Source organism: Poecilia latipinna, unplaced genomic scaffold (assembly GCF_001443285.1).
Source record: "Poecilia latipinna isolate Pla-1442-1.1 unplaced genomic scaffold, P_latipinna-1.0 Scaffold1017, whole genome shotgun sequence".
NCBI classification, from domain to species: domain Eukaryota; kingdom Metazoa; phylum Chordata; class Actinopteri; order Cyprinodontiformes; family Poeciliidae; genus Poecilia; species Poecilia latipinna.
The window spans coordinates 118,716-141,388 of NW_015113633.1; the positions used below are offsets into that span (position 1 = coordinate 118,716).

General features: G+C 38.4%; 1 protein-coding gene across 4 annotated transcripts in view; it reads left to right on the plus strand.

Moving 5' to 3' along the window:
* Positions 1-22,673, plus strand: part of LOC106958798 (multiple C2 and transmembrane domain-containing protein 2-like) — a 50,146-nt gene that overhangs the window by 8,860 nt on the left and 18,613 nt on the right. For 3 of the 4 annotated variants that reach the window (XM_015050883.1, XM_015050881.1, XM_015050882.1), the window contains 9 exons: positions 2,387-2,563; positions 3,256-3,386; positions 4,164-4,350; positions 4,435-4,528; positions 4,619-4,721; positions 4,817-4,919; positions 5,021-5,122; positions 7,134-7,208; positions 7,450-7,569. In XM_015050883.1, the coding sequence (XP_014906369.1) occupies positions 2,387-2,563; positions 3,256-3,386; positions 4,164-4,350; positions 4,435-4,528; positions 4,619-4,721; positions 4,817-4,919; positions 5,021-5,122; positions 7,134-7,208; positions 7,450-7,569 (1,092 nt within the window). The remainder of the gene's footprint in view (positions 1-2,386; positions 2,564-3,255; positions 3,387-4,163; positions 4,351-4,434; positions 4,529-4,618; positions 4,722-4,816; positions 4,920-5,020; positions 5,123-7,133; positions 7,209-7,449; positions 7,570-22,673) is intronic. The other variant, XM_015050884.1, reaches the window with a different exon arrangement.

Consider the following 22,673-nt stretch of genomic DNA (forward strand, 5'->3'; position numbering starts at 1 on the left):
TTATTGGCCGCTGAGATAGAAATGTGTCCAAGATAAACACTTGGGATGACTTGGCTGAGGCCTGTTTTATATCGCTCCCTCTACTCCCTCTTGTTCCTCTTCTTTTGAAGGGGCTGATATTTATAGGGCTGTGCTGTGGTATTCCATGTTAATTCAGGTCCCTGAGATATGCTTTGATCCCCTCTGGATTGGGTGGCAATGTGGGTTATGACCCTCTAGCGAAGAGGAGGGGCCTCCCGAGTGGCAGGGGGAGTTGCAGCAAGGCCATTTGAAGCGGCGTCGCCGGGGCAGCCGAAGGAGCGAGGCAATCAAAGAGGCTAGAGCAGATTACGCTCCTGCTCTTTAATTACAGTCAGCTCTACGCAACCTCTGTGCTGTTTGTTTTTACAGCCCTGGCCTATCACCGCACGGCCTCACGGGAACTCCAGCATGGAAACATATCAAGGCCTCCTTTCCTCTCTACTTCCTCTGTGGCACATAGCACAAGTGGAGAGTTTGCTGTTATTGTTTTTTTTTTTATTTCCTTTATCTTTTTAAGTGTCTGAAAAATACTATTTAGTTTTAAATCAGCACTTGAGAAAAATAATGCTTGAATCAAGGTTCCAATTGTCCATATGCAGTTGTTTTTTGCCAATTCCTAATTTAAGGTCTTATATTTCTGCAAAAATATGTCTTAAATTCAGAGTGAATCTGTGAGCCGAGAGCTCCAGAAATCTGAATCTAAAAAAGTTGAAATTTTGACATGAGAAAGTATATAAGGACCCTGTTGTTAAATTAAGACCGGATATATTGGCCAATGTGCAGTAAACTCTGACGCCGGCCATACATACTGCATGTATGCATAATTTGCTGATGAGAGAGCTGTATGGTTAGCATCATTACTCACTGCTGCCTGCTGTCTCTGCTGCAGTATGCCAAGTGTCCTGCCTCCCCACACTCAGTCTGGGAGCCAGTGATGAGTGGGACTGTCACAGCCAGGGACATCTGGCTGTTCGCTGACGGTCCTCTCTTCCTGCCTTTCCTGGAAACCTCCATGGTGTATGCCTTGCTTGTCAGTAAAGATGTGCTAATGTGCTTCAATAGAGATAGCCCTGTATAATGTAAACCTTTGTCCTACTTTCATGCAGGAAGTTAACACGATAAAGTATTAGCCTGAGGAAGTATCATTATTAACATAAATAAATAAAAGAAGCTTTAACTATGCACAAGCACATACACATTTGTTAGTACATCTTATAGAGATGCATAAAACCTTAAAGTAAGCTGTGATGGCCATGGTAGATGATTGATTTTTGCTACCGGTGAACCATTTCTGTCTTCTTGACCAATCGATTTGGATCACAATCCTGCTGAGAAACCAAATTAAAACCAATTTTTGACTTTGTTGCAGAGGTCACTAAATATTTATTTAAAATCTTCTGCCATTTCAAAGAATTGATGATGCCACACTTTCTAAGAAGGCTAGCAAGGGAAAGGTGGTCACAGAACCACAGATCATCTTACTTAGGTAATGAGGGGCTTTTCTATATATTCTTCCTCAGTGACATGCCAAATCCACAGAGAGAGTGAGCAATTTCAATCTTAAACCATACAGTTCCAGTTAAAGTTCGAGCTGCACATAGAAAACTCCAAATATTTTATTTTTGTAATGGTTTTGTGATGGTTGGTGGAAAATGACTTGTGGCAGCACTCCCACCATCACCGTATTGATGGTGTTTGCCAAGACTTGGGGAGGCCAAGACGAGCTTTGAAGTTTTAACTTTCTTTGCCATCTTCCTCACTCTGGTAAATATGGACCTTCAAAAAAGCATTCTTAAAGGCTGATGAATCTGTGATCTTATATGTTTTAGATATGCTGGAATTTTTGAAATGTCTGTTTAAATATTGTTTCTTTTAGGTCTTTTAAGTCTCTCTGCTCACATTTCAACCCTCACATTTGTTCTTGATGTTTTATTTCGGACTAAATGAAAAGTAAAAACTAGTTAATAAATTGCACAAAAAAAAAAAATACTTTGTTGTAAATTAGTGATTATTTTAATTTAAGATGATGATTGTGAAATATTCCCATTTTGGCCACTGTACGATTGTACTTGCTTGTTTTCTCTTGATTATTAAAAGGTGAAGCACCAGCATGCTTTCCTGTTTTGTAGTATGAAACTTTTGATAAAACATGTTTACTTTGCAATTTTCTTTCAAGGTACGTAATGCAAGAGTTTATTCTTTGGTTTGATGTTACTAAACCTAAATTGCCAGTCCTTTTTTCTACACTGAATACATTTTCTTAAATTAAAATTTGGAAAATTTTACTCTTACCAGAGTCAGATTCTACTGCAAATGGATATTTACTTTGAGGCTCTTTACACCATGTTCTTCTTTTGTTCTACAGCAGCAGAACCAGGGCCAAACTCCACGGACTAATGACCCATCAAAAAATCAGCTGAAGAGCCAGATGTGGACAGGCGTATTCCAGATTACCCTGGTGGAGGGACTACACATGCCACAGTGTGGTCATGGTGACGTCTACGTCCGCTTCCGCCTTGGGGATCAAAAATACAAAAGCAAGGTTGGCCTTTTTTATCGTTTATTTTTTTTCTCCCCACATCCACTCCCCCTTTTCCTATTGCTTTCTTAGTCTTTCCGGTTAACTTTTCTTCCAGCTGCTATCTCTCCACTTCCCAGCTTCTCTCTCCCAGCAGGTGCCCGTCAGTGACTCACCTGCACCTTGGCTCACTGGGCCATGGCAGAGGCAGCTCATTAGACCAGGCAGGGCTGCCACTCGCTTCTCACTGTGCTGCAAAGTGCTGGGCTTCATCGCCTTCATTTACATACCCAGCATACCCTATTCGTCTTACCTGTATTTGTTGGCCTGCCCCCCCGATGATTCTACGGTGCACTTGTCTCGTGTTGTCGTGTCATTTCTTTGTAAACCACTCTGCTTTCCTCTCTGCTTGTTTGTTTGTTGAACAAAGCTGATTCTAATTGGAAGCTGTCAGTGTTTACAATCCCAGAGTGGCAACCGAGGTGTACCCGTACAAGCGCACACAACTCGATACACATACATGCAACACAGCACACCTCTTTTTCTTTTTTTTTTTTCTTGTCTCCTGCTTCGTTCGGATCAGGCTGAACAAAGACTTTATCCCTGTGTCAGAAAGGAGATAACTTGATGTGATAAACCTGTCATTCCATTAAGCATACGTCTGTGTTTTTGTGTTATTGTACCTTAGCTAAACACTGTGTCTTACCATTTTCTAGAACCTTTGCATTCAACCAAATCCCCAGTGGAGAGAGCAGTTTGACTTCAATAAATTTGACGACGTCCTGGAACCTTTACAGGTGGAGGTGTGCGCAAAGAGACGGCGGAAGGGTACAGAATCATGGGGGGTGTGAGTATTTACTTGTTGAAACTGGTAACTTTCCCACATTTGCTGTCTCCAGAATTTTGTTCAGCATCTGCAGGCTCTTTAAACCAAAATGCATATCACTATATTTTTAAGACAGAAAACCTACAAATCTCAAAAATGTAAATCATAATAGCATGAATCACAGTCTGTCTTTGCCTTTATGTTGGTTTTTCAGTTCTGATAGTAATAGGTAATGAAGCAGATTTTCTGAAATAAAAAGAGCTTTTTGAGTCCAGCCAGGTAAAAACAAAAGAACTTGAAATCTCTCCGTAGGGTGCTGGTTTGCTAGGTCTACTAGCTACTGCATCACAGGACAAATCACTAAATATTTGAATTAAAGTTTCTGCTGCAGCCTTTACAGTCATTATATTTGTGTTTGGTGACCATTGCATTGTTACCTGGGCTTAGTATTCCAAACATCATTCTTCATTAACTTTTCGCTTTTTGTCTATCACATATTTATTGAAAAGAATGACTGAGTCTACTATACAACATATATCCATTAATATATATTTTTTGGCTCTTATAAAGTCCATAATGTAGCCAGATTCCAAAATGGATCTTAAATTGCACTTAATTTTGTATTAAGTTCCTATTTTATACTTATAGCTGAAAAAGATGGTGGTATTATACAATAATCATTTTATTATATATTTTGTGACTCATTTGTTTTGAATGTAATCATAACGGTGTGAAAATGGTATCAAAAATTGTCAATTTGACAACCGTAAAACTGACATAAACCTTGTTGTGTTTCAGGTTTGAGATTGACGTATTGAAGTTTCCATTAAATGAAAGAATGGATCACAATTATGTCTTGAACCCCGGAAAAGGCAAGCTGGTCTTCCTGGTCACGCTGAGACCCTGCTGGGGTGTCTCCATCTCTGACGCTGAAAACCCCACCATCGCGAATCAAGATGAGAAAGACGCAGTGGTGGAAAGACTTGTATGTAGCAATATCAAGACCACTAAAATGTTGGCCTTTTTTTTAGTCACCATTTACTTTTTAATTCCAATTTGTTTCTTTCAGAGTTTGAAAAACTCTCACAAGTGTTTACAAGACGTCGGTTTCCTTCAGATCAGCGTGCTAAAAGCAAACGATCTTCCAGCCACAGACATTAACGGTAAAAACCCATTTACTTTTTCATCTGCTGTGTTCTTATTAATTGCCTCTTCTTTACCTTAGACAATAAAACATCTTTTACCATTTGCAGGAAAAAGCAACCCTTTTGTGGTCGTCGAGCTTGGGAACTGCAAACTTCAAACTCGCACTGTTAGCAGGAGCGTCAATCCAGACTGGAACACAATCTTTACATTGTAAGAAAACTTTTCAAATAGATCCTATCACCTTGCATTTTTGTTACTATATTAAAGGTGTGTGTGTGTGTGTGTGTTTTTTTTTTTTTCTAAAGCCCAATAAAGGACATTCATGATGTTGTGGAGGTGACTGTCTTTGACGAAAATGGTGACAAATCCCCAAACTTTTTGGGAAAAGCAGCTATCCCTTTACTGACAGTAAGTTTGTGAATTTTATACATAAAACACTAAATATAAATACAGTCTCAGATACACTTACAAAATGCACACATTTAACTCTATTTGTACATTTCTGAAAGGTTGAGAGCGGTCAGCCGATGTGTCTGTTCTTGAAGAAAGAATGCCTTGAAAAAATTTCCAAAGGGACCATCACACTGGTGCTAGAGGTCATCTATAACAAAGTGAGGATCAAATTGAATGTGTTTGACATGGCATGAATCGGTAACCTTTATAAAAGGTATCCCTCGGTTTTCAGAGGATATGGTTTTAAATGGTCTGTTCCTTAAAGTCTTTTTAATTTAATCAGATTCAAGAGAAAGTCCTGGAGTGACCAGAGTTTTCTCTAACTGTAATGAATGTAGAGTAAGGCAGTACTGGCCCTTTGCCATTTGTTTCTGCACATTGCTGTTCAGCTGACTGAAAGAGGGCAAACACTTTAAACAAGCGACTGGATAAGTTTTTATTTTTCCTGGCTTATGAGGGACAGCTTTGTTGTTTGAAAATATTTCTGATGGCAAAAAGTGCAGACAGTAATCATGCAGAAATGTAAGAAATGTTGTCCATTACTCTTAATATGCAATTCTTTTTGTATATATATATATATATATATAAAATATGTAAAACTACAGTTAGCAGATTATGAGCAACATGTTTGGTTAGGAGGAATTACAGGCTGGCCACCACAGCAGACTAATTAGCCACCTTATACTTAATCCACAATCAGGGATCTTTGTCATACTAAGGGAGCACAGGAAGACTACTGTGTATTTGACTCGATTTAGAACGTATCTGTTTTTCAGTGCAATAAAAGAAATATAAAAAAAGACTTATTAGCAAAACAAATCTACCCCCCACTGATAACCTAAGCATAAGAAACAAAACAGTCAGAAAGAAACAGCTAGCAAACTCTATATTGCAGTCTACTTGCAGTGTTTCTGATGAATAATCTAAAATTTCCATTAGTTCATTGGTATTTTGGAAGCTGAAAGGAAGACTGATTTATAGTCTAATTGTGGATTCTAAAACTTAAATCCACGGTGTTAAAGTGAAAGGAAAATGAAATCAAAAGTCTTGGGGACACCTCAACACACACAGACAGCAGCTAGAAATAAAAAGAATGGACAGCCTTACTTGAAGTCCGATTTGTTGCCTTTTCATTTCATGGAATCCACAGGCATATGTGTGGATGTGTTGTTCCAACTCCATTTTCTCAGCTTTGACTGTTGAGTCTTGGTACAAACAGGTGTTCAATCAGTTTAGGGATGAAAGGTGGTGCTTTTCCTTCTGGCACAGGGAATTTGATGTCTGGATGGCCACATTTTGGATTACTACTGAACCAGTTGCTTACACATAGGGCCACTTAAATTAACTTACTGGGTTAAACTCAGTTCCCCTCCACCGAAGATGGGGGAAAAAAAAAAAAAAAACCCTTCTACCTTGCAATAATTTCACATAAACTCTACCACAGAAATGGACCAACTCTTTCCTGCTTCTAGTTTGTTACAAGAACAGTTGTATCGTGATGTAAAACTTTTTTTCTTTTGGGTGTCAAAGAGCATGAGCTAGGTTAGAAAACTAGGATTTTATTGATAATTATAAATATAAAATGAAAGTACTTTCAGAATAAAACACTAACACAGTCAACATTCCATACTTAAATTATGGTTATTGATATAACTTGTGGCAGCTTTCTAGATTTCTAAAATTATTGTTTAACTTCAATCATTGGTATTAATGTAAACCATTTTTTTTATTCTCACATGTATGGAAAAACTTTAATATCTCGTTCTCTAAAAAAAATTAAAGATTCCTTTTGCTCTTAAATATTTTTGAACATGTATTGCACTGCTGATGAGTAAACAATTCACTTTGACTATATCTATCCTGCTAGGCCATTTTCAGAAGACAGTTTAGTTAGTTACAATTCACATTTGAGGAGTGTATTCTTAGTTGCATTGTCTTCCATGTATGCATATACAGCAGTAAAAAACAACAACATTTCAAACAAGTAATTGCAAAGTGTTTTAAAACTTTGGCGAAGTACTGTGTCTCTAGAAAATTGCGGTATTTATATTTTTTTGTCATAATGACCCTTGCCTTGTTTGAGATTTCAACAATATATACAGCAATATATACACTGTGGAATAAAGAAAATGTGGTAAACTACTGTATTCATTTTTATTCTGGTCCCAGGTCAGAGCTGGGGTCAAAACCTTCCAACCAAAGGAGGCAAAATTCACAGAGGAAAATTCAAAGTTCAACAAGAAGGTAATCTCCCAGTTTCTTTTCTTTTTACTATTATTATTAACAAATTAGGCAAAAAATAGGCAAGACAGTCACATTCCAACTCTCAGACATTTAGGAGGAATTTCTATAAGTGATTATCAGACTAATTTGTTTAATTGTCTTCGATCAATGCAGCTGATTTAAACGCAATTCAAACCCATGGACTTTATGTCCAGAAACAAATGATTCTAACTGTTGTTTTCTTCGCATTATTTTCTTCCAGATCCTGGCCAGAAATATATATCGAGTTCGAAAAATCAGCACAGCAGTTCTGTATACGTTACAGTACATTAAAAGCTGTTTTCAGTGGGAGAGCAGACAACGGAGTCTAATAGCCTTTCTGGTAAGTCATTGCCTTATGTTAATGAAGTCTCTTCGAGCCTTGGGGCGAGCAAGTTTTGTCCCGTTTCACTGCAGATCGCCGTTAACTCTTTTCATGCGAATGAGATGTCGAGGCAAATCTTTGCTTTAGCCATTTTCTCTGTGCTGGTCTTTTTCCCATGAAAAAAAGAACAGAAAAAAACAGCATTGGTTGTCTTTGTTTTAGCCGTGCGTATGCAATGGATGTGATTTATCCTTTGAATCAAACCCCACTTGGCTTTTCTTCGGTTCTGATGACATTAGAGTATATTTGAAAGGGTGGGGTTTGGGCATTTGTGCATCTGACTTCTTCGCAAAGCCTTCTAACCCAGGGGATGGTGTAAGGAGGATCACAGTCTGAGCTTCCTTTGTTGGAGTAGTGACAGTCTGCCTCTGAGGTTTAAACCTTGTTTAAATGTCTCTGTTTAGCTGTTTTTAATGAGGGTGTGTGATCTTAGGTCCTAAGCTTAAATAATCTGAAAGCACCTAGTGAATCTCCCAGAGCACAGTGCATGTAATGTCATGATTAAGAGTGTACAATTGCCATGAAAGCCCTGCCAGCACTGTGTCAGGGTGAGGAAGCGGTCACAGACAGGGTGTGTGAAGAAACTCTCCTTTTACCGCCTTTCTTCTGTCTACTCCGTCTCAGGATGACATGCAATTCATACCTGGTGTATTCTATAAGCCCTGCTTAGTGATACCGAGGTGCAAATCCCCTCAGGCACCGGCCGGGCTCAGTGTATCACAGCCTTTAGAACAGCACAGCATTACAGACAGACAGGCGGACACACAGACAGGAAGATGGAGAACAATGCGGGCAATTGTGTAAGGATAGAGTGTGGGAGGCAGGCTGCTATCTGGAAAAGAAAGTTGGAGCTCAAAAAGAGGAAGACAGCTCAGAGAGAGTGTGGGGGGGCAGATAGCAGGGGACTCGGAGGCAGACAGGAAGGCTTGGATGCAGGCAGGATTGCAGTCCGGCAGGTGACAGGTCAGCTGGATGGGGCCTTCTTTCTCCACCTATAATTAGATCCTCCGCAGGCAAGGTGTGCGTGCTGTAAAACACTATAATCTCTCATTTCCACTTCCATTCCACCTGCTGTTTTAGGAGTATACCATGCAAATAGAGCTTTTTCAGAGAGAAGGAAAAGACTCAAACGTTGTACCTTTATTCTTATCGATGTAGTGAAGTTGGACTTTAAGTACTTAATTGGCATGTGGCTGTTATTTCTATGAAGGTTTAAAAAGTTATGGTTTCAGATCACAAAAACGCTTCCTCATGCTGTTCTTTAAAGGAGGTACCATAGAAATTGCTGAGATATCCAAAGTTGTTTTTTTTCTCTTATATGAAGTACAGAGTACCTCTTACTCACCTGCCAACATGTCGCTGAACACTGCCCGTCAGCTGTTTGAAAGACCACAAAATGTTTCTCTGTCTGACATGAAAGGTAACTGTAGCATATGGATGAATGAATATATTTTATTAATCCTAGAGGGGAATTTGCATGTTCAGAGATTTAGAAATGTTTCCCATTCTAAAAACTTGGGCAGTCATGACTTGTGTATTCAAGAGGCAAGACCCATCACTGGACCAAAACTAGATCCTTAGCAGTGTTGGCTGTAGAGATTCTTCAAATCTAACAAAAATGTTTCTAACAGTTTGTTCTCATTCATGCTGGAAAACGTCTTGTATGTGCTGATATCATTTTAAAGATGTTAATAAAAGTATGCAGCGGTCACTAAAGGTCACAATATCGCTCCAGCATCCCTAAATCAGTTACCATTAGTGTCAATATTGCTATGTTTGGGCTACCGTTTTCTTTCACTTGTTTTAAACTAATATTGCCCATCTACAAGTGGCACGTTTCTTGTGTAGGAAAACATTTCTGGAGAGTCCAGAGTTGAAACAAGTGTTTCTGAAAATGTCAATTTGCTTTATAGAAAAATCTCCCCAAGTGCACTGCGCCTTAAGCTGCTGACCACAGGCTCTACTGCAGATAGCCAAGACTCTAATTAACCATCTAATGCAAAATTGTTCTGTTACTTTATTTTAGCAGAATAGGAAGAGGGAATGATATTTTTTTGGAATAGGAACTCAAAACTAGTTATAAATTCAGCAGATGTTTTCCGTTTTAGCGAAGCTTTCAGTTAAAATATTTATAACAATAAATAAACCACTCCATGTTCCATTAAGATTTTTAATGGCATGCCAGAAAAACTGCTTGAGTGTCTGATCATTTCTCTGGCTGTATTTAGTGCAGAGGAACACAGCCCTCCTGTCTCCTCACCTGTTGCTGTGCCCTACCATTCAGGTGGCTGAGTAAAGGCCAATTATGCTTTTTCTTCACTAATAAAAAAAAATAAAATAAATGTGGCTGTTTGAAATATATCTGAATGTAAAAAAAAATATAAAAGCAGTGATCACTTATGGTGTGGACACTAAATGAGGACACTCTTATTAATATACTTCCTTAAAAATTTGGAAGTTTTGATTATCACCTCTTTTAAGAAGGTACCACACACACACAACTAAATGATTTGATATTCTAACACTTGATGACTACTAAGTTTTAGGGGTAGTTATTGCATGTTTTCTCCATCTGTCAACATAACAATAGTTGCTATTATTTTATGTTAACCTTTTATATCACTGTATCCACAGTGTTGCTTTTCTGTTTTGAATAAAAGCTATTTAACCATTTTATGCATTCATTTTAAAACAATTAGTAGTATTATCAGTATGAATGCAAATGAATTGCTTAAACTGTGATCCAGTGAAATCAGGGTATTGTTACTATACTAGTGAACTCAGTTCAGTAATATTTCCAGGCTGGTCCATACTGCATAACTACAAACTGCAGTTGAAATGCTGAAAAAGCCAACGAGCGAGGAGTCAGAGTACGCCTTTGTCTGTGATGAGGAGAGCTTTAAGTACTCAAAGTGTCGAAGGTGGCTGGTGAGAGTTGCCCAGATTGAATCTGCTTCAGTTATTCATCAGCCACTCATCGACAGACTAAAAGTTCACTGCGTGAAAAGTTCTTTGACAATTATTTATCATATCCTTGACTAGCAATTGGCATAGTAAAAGATGCAAATCGCATGTAAATATCGCAACAGAACGTATGCTGCCAGCCACGAGACGGCAAGAGCAAGCAACGAGGTCTTGTATGACCATTATTACAAGCCCGGTGCCATGCCACTTTTTCACAGTCGTGCCTCTGCCCACTCCTAGGGCGTCAACCATGTAGTCTCTTCTCCTCCTCCGAATCATCATTTCCAATTAGGATAGTGTTTTGGAGCCGTCTAAAGTAGCATGCCACCGTGCGCTCTAATGAAAGTGGCTCCCACTCCTATCTTTACATCTTTAGGCAGTGGTAATAAGGTAACTGATTCAGACATTGACAGATGGCCTCTGCTTGCCTCTCAGATGTGCGTAATTATGCCACCAGTGTCTGCTCTTTTCCACAGTGGCAGGCAGGCAGCGCGGGGCTCCTCGGAGCAGCAAATGCTGCAGTTGTGGGTCTAGCTTTAATATACATTACAATACATTATTAATCATGCAGACTAGCCAATCCTACCTTTCTGTGCTATTGATGTGTGTGTGTGTGTGTGTGTATATATAATATATATATATACACACCACTGCTGCTATTTTGTTTTTTTTCCCTCTTGTTCTGACTGGTACTGTGGGATGCTTAGTGCTTTACCAGGAACAAAGCCATTATTTCATGCTGTCCCAGAGGCCAATCTTCTGACCTCATCACAGCATGTATAGCACAGTGCTACCCTGTTTATGCTGATTCTTGTGTGCATTATGAAATGGTTGTTAGGACGCAAGGCATTTAAATTTTGCATATGGGATCACTGCCGTGGTTTATCTTCAGTTGAAGGGTTTTACATTGAAATGTGAGGATGATTCTCTTATGCGAGGCAACAAATAAAAATCAGATAGCTTGATGTTTTATGCCGCTATTATGTGCTTTTGTTTAGCTGTGAAAATATTTGCTGTTTGTGAGTGCAGGGGGTCACTTGATTTAACTGTTTATAGTTGCATTAAGTTTTTCGTTCGTGAGTTACAGTTCTAAAATGGTGTCTCTAATTAGCGAATGTAATAAAAAAAACTGCAACAATAAAAAAAAAAAAAAACAAAAAAAAAACATTTAAACAAAGTTCTGGCAAATTTTTGTAAACATTTTCATCAGTGAATCCAAATGCAAACAATAAATGGTGCATGTTTTTTCTTCCTTTTTACTTCTTTTCCCCTTGTTTATGCCACAGTAATGAGCTACACTTTTCAAGGGTTTTGACAACAGCATGTTTCCTTCTTTGTGAGAGAGAAAAATGTGACAGCTAAAACTCTACATAAAATAACCACCTTTTAGATGTGCTTTTCACTAAGACTGAGCGAGATAAATGCGCTATACATCAGCAGTGACTGCAGGATGGGGTCACCCAGAGTTCCCTGCTGCACACTGGCTTGCTGCCTGTAGATGGTGCTACAGCACTGCTGGAAACACCAAACTTGAGCCCAATAAAGAGATCAGGTCAGTTACTTCTCCCTAACAGGAGCCATTTGTGGGAACAACTTTGGAGTGAAATCCTCCATTATGTGCACTACAGGAGACACATGTTTCTTCTTCCTTACCCCCCCTAAAAAGATGAAGAACACCTAAAAAAGTGAGTATTAGCCAGCCAAATTAATCTGCATCAGAACTTGAACAATTTGCCTCAGAACTTGAACAATTTTGATTTTGATGAAGTGAAAAGTGGCTTGAAAAAAAAAAAAAAAAACAGGATCATTTACACTTAAAAGCTGATTTTGAGATTTGCTGTCGTTGGACTGCTTTAAGTATTTAGTCAAAATTAATATTTTAGCATATCTGGTACTTCATCTGTCAAGAGTTAGACTAAAAAGAAACCTGCACACCTTCTGTGAGTGTTTCTTTTTGACACTGCCAGGTAGCAAGTGGTTTAGACAACATTTGACAGCCTGTGAAATGCTGATTGCCTCACATCACACACTGTAAAGATGGCATTTGATGAATGTTTGATGCGGCGCAGCTGTAAACACGCCTGGCAGCTGCAGCGGACGCTGAAAGATTTGCCGTCTCCCCAGATGAGGGCAGGACAGGGTCAGATCAGGCTGCAGAGGTCTCGGGAGACCACCTGTGTGGAGTTGGCTGCGGTCGGCTCTATTAGGCAGAACACCGGCCCAGGCCGAGATCAAGGCCGTAATCGGAGTTGTCATAATTGTCCTTGTTAACACCGTCCGTGAAATTGAGATATTTTGTAAGTGTTGGATCTGCGTCTTTGTCATTTGCTGCATTGCAGTATGGCCGAGCCTTTTCGTGAGAACAGCTAGCCTGCGAGTTGTCTCAATGTTTCTGCTTTGCATCTGTTTTCTTTCTGTTTGTAAAAAGTTTGAAGGCCTTAGAGTAGTGGGTTTCTTCAGTCCCTGGGGGGTTATGCTCTCCTTTGTCATGGTAGTTGCACTTTTAACAGGCTCTGCAGTAGGAATGTGTCTAGAAGGGAGGAAAAAATGATGCAGAATTGCTTGCATGTTTTTTCTTCTAGTCAGAAATCTTATGAATTATTTAATGAGAATATGTAAAACCCCATCAAAATTTCCTCTTGATTTAAAACAGTATTATTGTCAGGCTTTCCTCGAATAAATGTAAGTTGAAAGCTCTGGAGGCTGGCTGAATACAGTATATATCCGGGGGACATTTCACTCTATTAGTGGTATTAATAAATAACTGACACAGTTTGACAACTAGAAATGCACTGATCAGATTTGTTGGTCATTTCTAGCTGATACAAATTTCCAAATTTCTTAAAGATCTAAATTAACTATACATATATATTTTTTTTTTTCCTAGGAAGAGAACATAAGAGAAAAGATGTGCTATAGGTATTGTAGGGACATAGAAATTTCCAAACCAACAGAAAATAATGGGATAATATTTCAATGCTTCAAAATATGAACTCTGCAAAATACAAAACAAAATGGATGAAAGACCATATTGATTTCTGGATGTTTTATATATATATATATATATATATATATATATATATATATATATATATATATATATATATATATATATATAGAGAGAGAGAGAGAGAGGTCATAGTTTTCAAAAAAAATAATAAATGAAAAGTCAAGTCTGAGTATTTTGCAGAACCAAGTTGGTGAACTCTCATGGTAACTTTAAGAAAACGTACAAAACTTTCACAATTTTTACACAAGGATTTAAAACAAAACATCACCTGATCAAAATGAAAATGTGTCAGTTATTCCTGTCTCTGCTAAAAATAAGCATGGCCACAATTACTGTAATAACATTGGTATTAATAATACTCATTTTAGTTTAAAGCAGAGAATACCTACACTGAAGCAAAGTTTTACACCTGCTAAATTTAGAAGTAGTTTTGAATATTGTGCAGAATATTACATGTTTTTGGCACTCTCTTTATAAAATAACAGAGGGAGGATAAGCTGATATTAGCTGGCTACTTAGTCACTTGTAGCTTAGCAACTGCAATTTTAGAACACTGATGAATAACACTACAAACATTTCCAAGCAGCCAAATTCCTCTTTTTCTTTTTCTTTTTTTTTTTTTTGCAAGCAAAGGTAATATGTCGTAACTTTCTTTTAACCCGCTGACGGGCAGTATGCAGCTAAATTTTGAAGTGATGAAGTGTGGCCGCACTACAGCAGGAGAGCAAGAAAAAAACTTTGTCACCCCAACGCTAGTTTTGAGATCTTATTGTAAAGGAGTTTAAACCACAGAACATATGATTTGATTTTGAAACCCTAACACAAAACCTTATTATACCTTGAGCAATCAACTCAAAAGCTTTTATTTTTACTTCCTCACAATATGTAGATTATTTCATATTTATTTCATAGTGCTTTTAAACACTGTAAATTGCTTGTGGTGCAATATAACCAAAACTTAAAAANCAATATCGCTCCAGCATCCCTAAATCAGTTACCATTAGTGTCAATATTGCTATGTTTGGGCTACCGTTTTCTTTCACTTGTTTTAAACTAATATTGCCCATCTACAAGTGGCACGTTTCTTGTGTAGGAAAACATTTCTGGAGAGTCCAGAGTTGAAACAAGTGTTTCTGAAAATGTCAATTTGCTTTATAGAAAAATCTCCCCAAGTGCACTGCGCCTTAAGCTGCTGACCACAGGCTCTACTGCAGATAGCCAAGACTCTAATTAACCATCTAATGCAAAATTGTTCTGTTACTTTATTTTAGCAGAATAGGAAGAGGGAATGATATTTTTTTGGAATAGGAACTCAAAACTAGTTATAAATTCAGCAGATGTTTTCCGTTTTAGCGAAGCTTTCAGTTAAAATATTTATAACAATAAATAAACCACTCCATGTTCCATTAAGATTTTTAATGGCATGCCAGAAAAACTGCTTGAGTGTCTGATCATTTCTCTGGCTGTATTTAGTGCAGAGGAACACAGCCCTCCTGTCTCCTCACCTGTTGCTGTGCCCTACCATTCAGGTGGCTGAGTAAAGGCCAATTATGCTTTTTCTTCACTAATAAAAAAAAATAAAATAAATGTGGCTGTTTGAAATATATCTGAATGTAAAAAAAAATATAAAAGCAGTGATCACTTATGGTGTGGACACTAAATGAGGACACTCTTATTAATATACTTCCTTAAAAATTTGGAAGTTTTGATTATCACCTCTTTTAAGAAGGTACCACACACACACAACTAAATGATTTGATATTCTAACACTTGATGACTACTAAGTTTTAGGGGTAGTTATTGCATGTTTTCTCCATCTGTCAACATAACAATAGTTGCTATTATTTTATGTTAACCTTTTATATCACTGTATCCACAGTGTTGCTTTTCTGTTTTGAATAAAAGCTATTTAACCATTTTATGCATTCATTTTAAAACAATTAGTAGTATTATCAGTATGAATGCAAATGAATTGCTTAAACTGTGATCCAGTGAAATCAGGGTATTGTTACTATACTAGTGAACTCAGTTCAGTAATATTTCCAGGCTGGTCCATACTGCATAACTACAAACTGCAGTTGAAATGCTGAAAAAGCCAACGAGCGAGGAGTCAGAGTACGCCTTTGTCTGTGATGAGGAGAGCTTTAAGTACTCAAAGTGTCGAAGGTGGCTGGTGAGAGTTGCCCAGATTGAATCTGCTTCAGTTATTCATCAGCCACTCATCGACAGACTAAAAGTTCACTGCGTGAAAAGTTCTTTGACAATTATTTATCATATCCTTGACTAGCAATTGGCATAGTAAAAGATGCAAATCGCATGTAAATATCGCAACAGAACGTATGCTGCCAGCCACGAGACGGCAAGAGCAAGCAACGAGGTCTTGTATGACCATTATTACAAGCCCGGTGCCATGCCACTTTTTCACAGTCGTGCCTCTGCCCACTCCTAGGGCGTCAACCATGTAGTCTCTTCTCCTCCTCCGAATCATCATTTCCAATTAGGATAGTGTTTTGGAGCCGTCTAAAGTAGCATGCCACCGTGCGCTCTAATGAAAGTGGCTCCCACTCCTATCTTTACATCTTTAGGCAGTGGTAATAAGGTAACTGATTCAGACATTGACAGATGGCCTCTGCTTGCCTCTCAGATGTGCGTAATTATGCCACCAGTGTCTGCTCTTTTCCACAGTGGCAGGCAGGCAGCGCGGGGCTCCTCGGAGCAGCAAATGCTGCAGTTGTGGGTCTAGCTTTAATATACATTACAATACATTATTAATCATGCAGACTAGCCAATCCTACCTTTCTGTGCTATTGATGTGTGTGTGTGTGTGTGTGTATATATAATATATATATATACACACCACTGCTGCTATTTTGTTTTTTTTCCCTCTTGTTCTGACTGGTACTGTGGGATGCTTAGTGCTTTACCAGGAACAAAGCCATTATTTCATGCTGTCCCAGAGGCCAATCTTCTGACCTCATCACAGCATGTATAGCACAGTGCTACCCTGTTTATGCTGATTCTTGTGTGCATTATGAAATGGTTGTTAGGACGCAAGGCATTTAAATTTTGCATATGGGATCACTGCCGTGGTTTATCTTCAGTTGAAGGGTTTTACATTGAAATGTGAGGATGATTCTCTTATGCGAGGCAACAAATAAAAATCAGATAGCTTGATGTTTTATGCCGCTATTATGTGCTTTTGTTTAGCTGTGAAAATATTTGCTGTTTGTGAGTGCAGGGGGTCACTTGATTTAACTGTTTATAGTTGCATTAAGTTTTTCGTTCGTGAGTTACAGTTCTAAAATGGTGTCTCTAATTAGCGAATGTAATAAAAAAAACTGCAACAATAAAAAAAAAAAAAAACAAAAAAAAAACATTTAAACAAAGTTCTGGCAAATTTTTGTAAACATTTTCATCAGTGAATCCAAATGCAAACAATAAATGGTGCATGTTTTTTCTTCCTTTTTACTTCTTTTCCCCTTGTTTATGCCACAGTAATGAGCTACACTTTTCAAGGGTTTTGACAACAGCATGTTTCCTTCTTTGTGAGAGAGAAAAATGTGACAGCTAAAACTCTACATAAAATAACCACCTTTTAGATGTGCTTTTCACTAAGACTGAGCGAGATAAATGCGCTATACATCAGCAGTGACTGCAGGATGGGGTCACCCAGAGTTCCCTGCTGCACACTGGCTTGCTGCCTGTAGATGGTGCTACAGCACTGCTGGAAACACCAAACTTGAGCCCAATAAAGAGATCAGGTCAGTTACTTCTCCCTAACAGGAGCCATTTGTGGGAACAACTTTGGAGTGAAATCCTCCATTATGTGCACTACAGGAGACACATGTTTCTTCTTCCTTACCCCCCCTAAAAAGATGAAGAACACCTAAAAAAGTGAGTATTAGCCAGCCAAATTAATCTGCATCAGAACTTGAACAATTTGCCTCAGAACTTGAACAATTTTGATTTTGATGAAGTGAAAAGTGGCTTGAAAAAAAAAAAAAAAAACAGGATCATTTACACTTAAAAGCTGATTTTGAGATTTGCTGTCGTTGGACTGCTTTAAGTATTTAGTCAAAATTAATATTTTAGCATATCTGGTACTTCATCTGTCAAGAGTTAGACTAAAAAGAAACCTGCACACCTTCTGTGAGTGTTTCTTTTTGACACTGCCAGGTAGCAAGTGGTTTAGACAACATTTGACAGCCTGTGAAATGCTGATTGCCTCACATCACACACTGTAAAGATGGCATTTGATGAATGTTTGATGCGGCGCAGCTGTAAACACGCCTGGCAGCTGCAGCGGACGCTGAAAGATTTGCCGTCTCCCCAGATGAGGGCAGGACAGGGTCAGATCAGGCTGCAGAGGTCTCGGGAGACCACCTGTGTGGAGTTGGCTGCGGTCGGCTCTATTAGGCAGAACACCGGCCCAGGCCGAGATCAAGGCCGTAATCGGAGTTGTCATAATTGTCCTTGTTAACACCGTCCGTGAAATTGAGATATTTTGTAAGTGTTGGATCTGCGTCTTTGTCATTTGCTGCATTGCAGTATGGCCGAGCCTTTTCGTGAGAACAGCTAGCCTGCGAGTTGTCTCAATGTTTCTGCTTTGCATCTGTTTTCTTTCTGTTTGTAAAAAGTTTGAAGGCCTTAGAGTAGTGGGTTTCTTCAGTCCCTGGGGGGTTATGCTCTCCTTTGTCATGGTAGTTGCACTTTTAACAGGCTCTGCAGTAGGAATGTGTCTAGAAGGGAGGAAAAAATGATGCAGAATTGCTTGCATGTTTTTTCTTCTAGTCAGAAATCTTATGAATTATTTAATGAGAATATGTAAAACCCCATCAAAATTTCCTCTTGATTTAAAACAGTATTATTGTCAGGCTTTCCTCGAATAAATGTAAGTTGAAAGCTCTGGAGGCTGGCTGAATACAGTATATATCCGGGGGACATTTCACTCTATTAGTGGTATTAATAAATAACTGACACAGTTTGACAACTAGAAATGCACTGATCAGATTTGTTGGTCATTTCTAGCTGATACAAATTTCCAAATTTCTTAAAGATCTAAATTAACTATACATATATATTTTTTTTTTTCCTAGGAAGAGAACATAAGAGAAAAGATGTGCTATAGGTATTGTAGGGACATAGAAATTTCCAAACCAACAGAAAATAATGGGATAATATTTCAATGCTTCAAAATATGAACTCTGCAAAATACAAAACAAAATGGATGAAAGACCATATTGATTTCTGGATGTTTTATATATATATATATATATATAGAGAGAGAGAGAGAGGTCATAGTTTTCAAAAAAAATAATAAATGAAAAGTCAAGTCTGAGTATTTTGCAGAACCAAGTTGGTGAACTCTCATGGTAACTTTAAGAAAACGTACAAAACTTTCACAATTTTTACACAAGGATTTAAAACAAAACATCACCTGATCAAAATGAAAATGTGTCAGTTATTCCTGTCTCTGCTAAAAATAAGCATGGCCACAATTACTGTAATAACATTGGTATTAATAATACTCATTTTAGTTTAAAGCAGAGAATACCTACACTGAAGCAAAGTTTTACACCTGCTAAATTTAGAAGTAGTTTTGAATATTGTGCAGAATATTACATGTTTTTGGCACTCTCTTTATAAAATAACAGAGGGAGGATAAGCTGATATTAGCTGGCTACTTAGTCACTTGTAGCTTAGCAACTGCAATTTTAGAACACTGATGAATAACACTACAAACATTTCCAAGCAGCCAAATTCCTCTTTTTCTTTTTCTTTTTTTTTTTTTTGCAAGCAAAGGTAATATGTCGTAACTTTCTTTTAACCCGCTGACGGGCAGTATGCAGCTAAATTTTGAAGTGATGAAGTGTGGCCGCACTACAGCAGGAGAGCAAGAAAAAAACTTTGTCACCCCAACGCTAGTTTTGAGATCTTATTGTAAAGGAGTTTAAACCACAGAACATATGATTTGATTTTGAAACCCTAACACAAAACCTTATTATACCTTGAGCAATCAACTCAAAAGCTTTTATTTTTACTTCCTCACAATATGTAGATTATTTCATATTTATTTCATAGTGCTTTTAAACACTGTAAATTGCTTGTGGTGCAATATAACCAAAACTTAAAAAAAAAAAAAAAAAAAAAAAAAATGAAGTAAACGTGTGGCTTTTTTCTATGTATCTTTTGTATCTTGTTTTGTATTCGGCTTGTTTGAAGCCCGCTTGAAGTGTGCTCTATGTTTGACCTCCGTGTGTGTGCCGTATTACAATGTCTGTCTTTAACATACTCACCACCTTCCTGCTCACAGAGGACACCTCTCTTTGTGCAGCTGAGGCAGCGACCTGTCCACTTCCATGTGTGTGTGTGTTTGTGTGTGTGTGTGTGTGTGTGTGTGTGGTGTGACTGTTTCGAGGCCCGTCTTGGCCCCCAACGCGTTAGCGTGTGTGAGCTGAGCTGACAGGGAGAGTCCATGCCACTCCCCCTAACCCCCCAACTCCCACTTCTCCGCCACCTCCCTCTGCCCTACTCCCCACCTCCTCAGGGGAAAAGGCTCGCATGGCAGATCTGTCACCCAGGAGGTCGCTCAGTGTTAACACTCCCGACACGGATTAAACACTAGTGGCCAGTGCCGGAGTGCGGGGTCAGTGTAGCCACCACTGACAGGCACCACGGGGGCCCGTTCCGACTGCCCTGCTTCAGCCTCGCACTACTGGTGCTCCTGATGTGTCAGACAGTCAGGGAGACAACAACCAGAGCTGGGTCTGTGAGCAAATGCTAATGCTGTGCCTTGTGCAGCTGCTCCTCCTCAGTGCTTTAATAAAGAGCTATCAGTGTTGGTCTGGACTGTGTGGGAGCACTTTGAAGCTGTGGAATTTGCCTGTCATTTTGCTGCAAGTAATCTTTTGTTTTGCAAAAAAAAAAAAAAAAAAAAAATGTTGATATAAAGTCTAAGATTTTATAGATCGTCCTATGAAAATACACGTTACTGATGTAGAAAACTACTCGTAGAGTATTTGCAGTTTGTATGTGTTAGAAAGCAGTTATTCTTCTTAAACATGATAAAATAGTAATTGCATCACACTTTCAAACAACCTTGCTGAAGTGTCCGTTTCCAGTGAAGTGAAGGCTCTCTCTTTCACCCGCTCTCCCTCTTTCTGTTCTTCCCTTTCAGTTGATAAGGCATGAGCTGAGCGTATGTGAAATATTTATTCAGCGTTAGCTCAGAGCACTGCGACTACCCACACACACACACGGACGCAGACATACACACACATGCTCTCTGTACCTGCCCCGGAGAGAAATCTTATCTGCGCTTCCTCCGACTCCGACACCCCCTGAAAGCCTGTCCCCCCACACTGGCCCGAGCTCAACACAAATTACATGTCTCATTGCTCTGCATTTACAGCTACTTTAAAGCCTGCCGCTCCTGTCCCCAGCATCAACCCTCTCATGCAGACTCAGTTTCAGCTCAAACAGAAAATAAAAGCATGTTTTCAGCCTCCCCCGATGCCTTTTAATGCTGTTATTTTTCAAGCCTAATAAATATAGTATCCGGTTTAGAACCATTAAGACAAATTAATATGGGAACAGAGCAATCCTCCAATCGTGATGGTCATTATTAGCATTGCCACTAAAATATTTCGCCATGCTGTTTCTCCAGTTTAAAGTTGTTTTAATGAAATGTCAGAGTGAGCAATATTTTTTGACTCCACGAAGCACAAAGTAACGCAGTGCTATGCTTGTTTAACCCCCGTCACCTCCTCTCCCTCACTCATATAGTGCTGCACACTGCTGCTTAACTGACTTAATTGTGATAATGTGGAAACTAAAGAGCATTGATCATTAAAAAAAAAAAAGAAATTACCTGCAAGCTGAGTGAGTGATAAACCGTCACATTGTACTCCCAGTGGTAATTTTGAAGATCAAAATGAAAAAAAACCAAAATGGGTATAATATTCTCTGCAGTGAGCACTACTATTTTTAGGAAATGTTTATTGTATGTTTTTGCCTAAAGAAAGCAAAACAAATACATTTTATGGAAAACACTGCTTTAGCTGTAAAAAAATAAATAAATAAAATTTCAGTTTTACAGCCAAAGGAATAACTACATCTGTTCCATTTTAAATGACAGCAATTACATCATTACATATATTTTTGTTTAACATTTTCATGCTAATTCTTTGAATCTGTGGCATTTTTAGTCGAGTCTAAAATGCCAATAGATGAAGAAATGTATTGGATTCAAAACCACAAACAAAAGGTCCATTGTTCTTGATGGTTAAAGTCTATTGAGTGAGAGTGACTGGAGTTTTCTCCAGCTGTATGTAGTAAAGACTCGCTCACCCTCTCCACCTGTGGCTGCACACTGCCAGTCAGCTGGCTGAAAGAAGACTCACAAATTTTCCTCTCTTACAAGAAAGACTATTCTGAATGTTTGGAAATGTTTTGCAAAGAAATAACATAAAAGTCAAGGCATGAAAATTAAAAAGGTGCTTCTGATCCCCCTTAAAGCGGCGATAGTCTTGCAAAATGCATCGGAAAAGCTACAGTTAAGCCCAAATTGTTGTTTGAATATCCATTTTTGGAATTTAATTTTGTCCTAACCTTTACTAGTGAAATTATAACTCCTACTACTAATCAAATTATGATTTGTTGAATGTTCAAAATATTCATTGTAAAAGGTCCTATATTCGATTAATGGAATGCGTATTTATATATGTTCACTCTGTTTTTATTTTTTCTGTCTCTCCTCCTCACACACTCACGAAAACAACCACACACATTGAGACACAAACCCTGCAGCCTTTAGTCAGTCTTAAACTCTTTCAGTTCGCGTTCACGTAATCTGGCAACCGTCCACAGCCCCCATGACTGACCCTCATAATGCTGGCTGGCACTCTTCTCGCTTTGTTTAGCTTTCCAAGTCGAGTGCAACCGAAGAGAAACAGTGAGGACAGAGAGCCAAGATTAAATCTTTTGTGTTTTTGGTTGGTACATAGTTAAAAAATAAGGGTAATCTTTTTTGTTTTTTTTTTGTTTTTTTTATTTACCACACAAAAACAAAGTGGAATTTTCTTCTAAC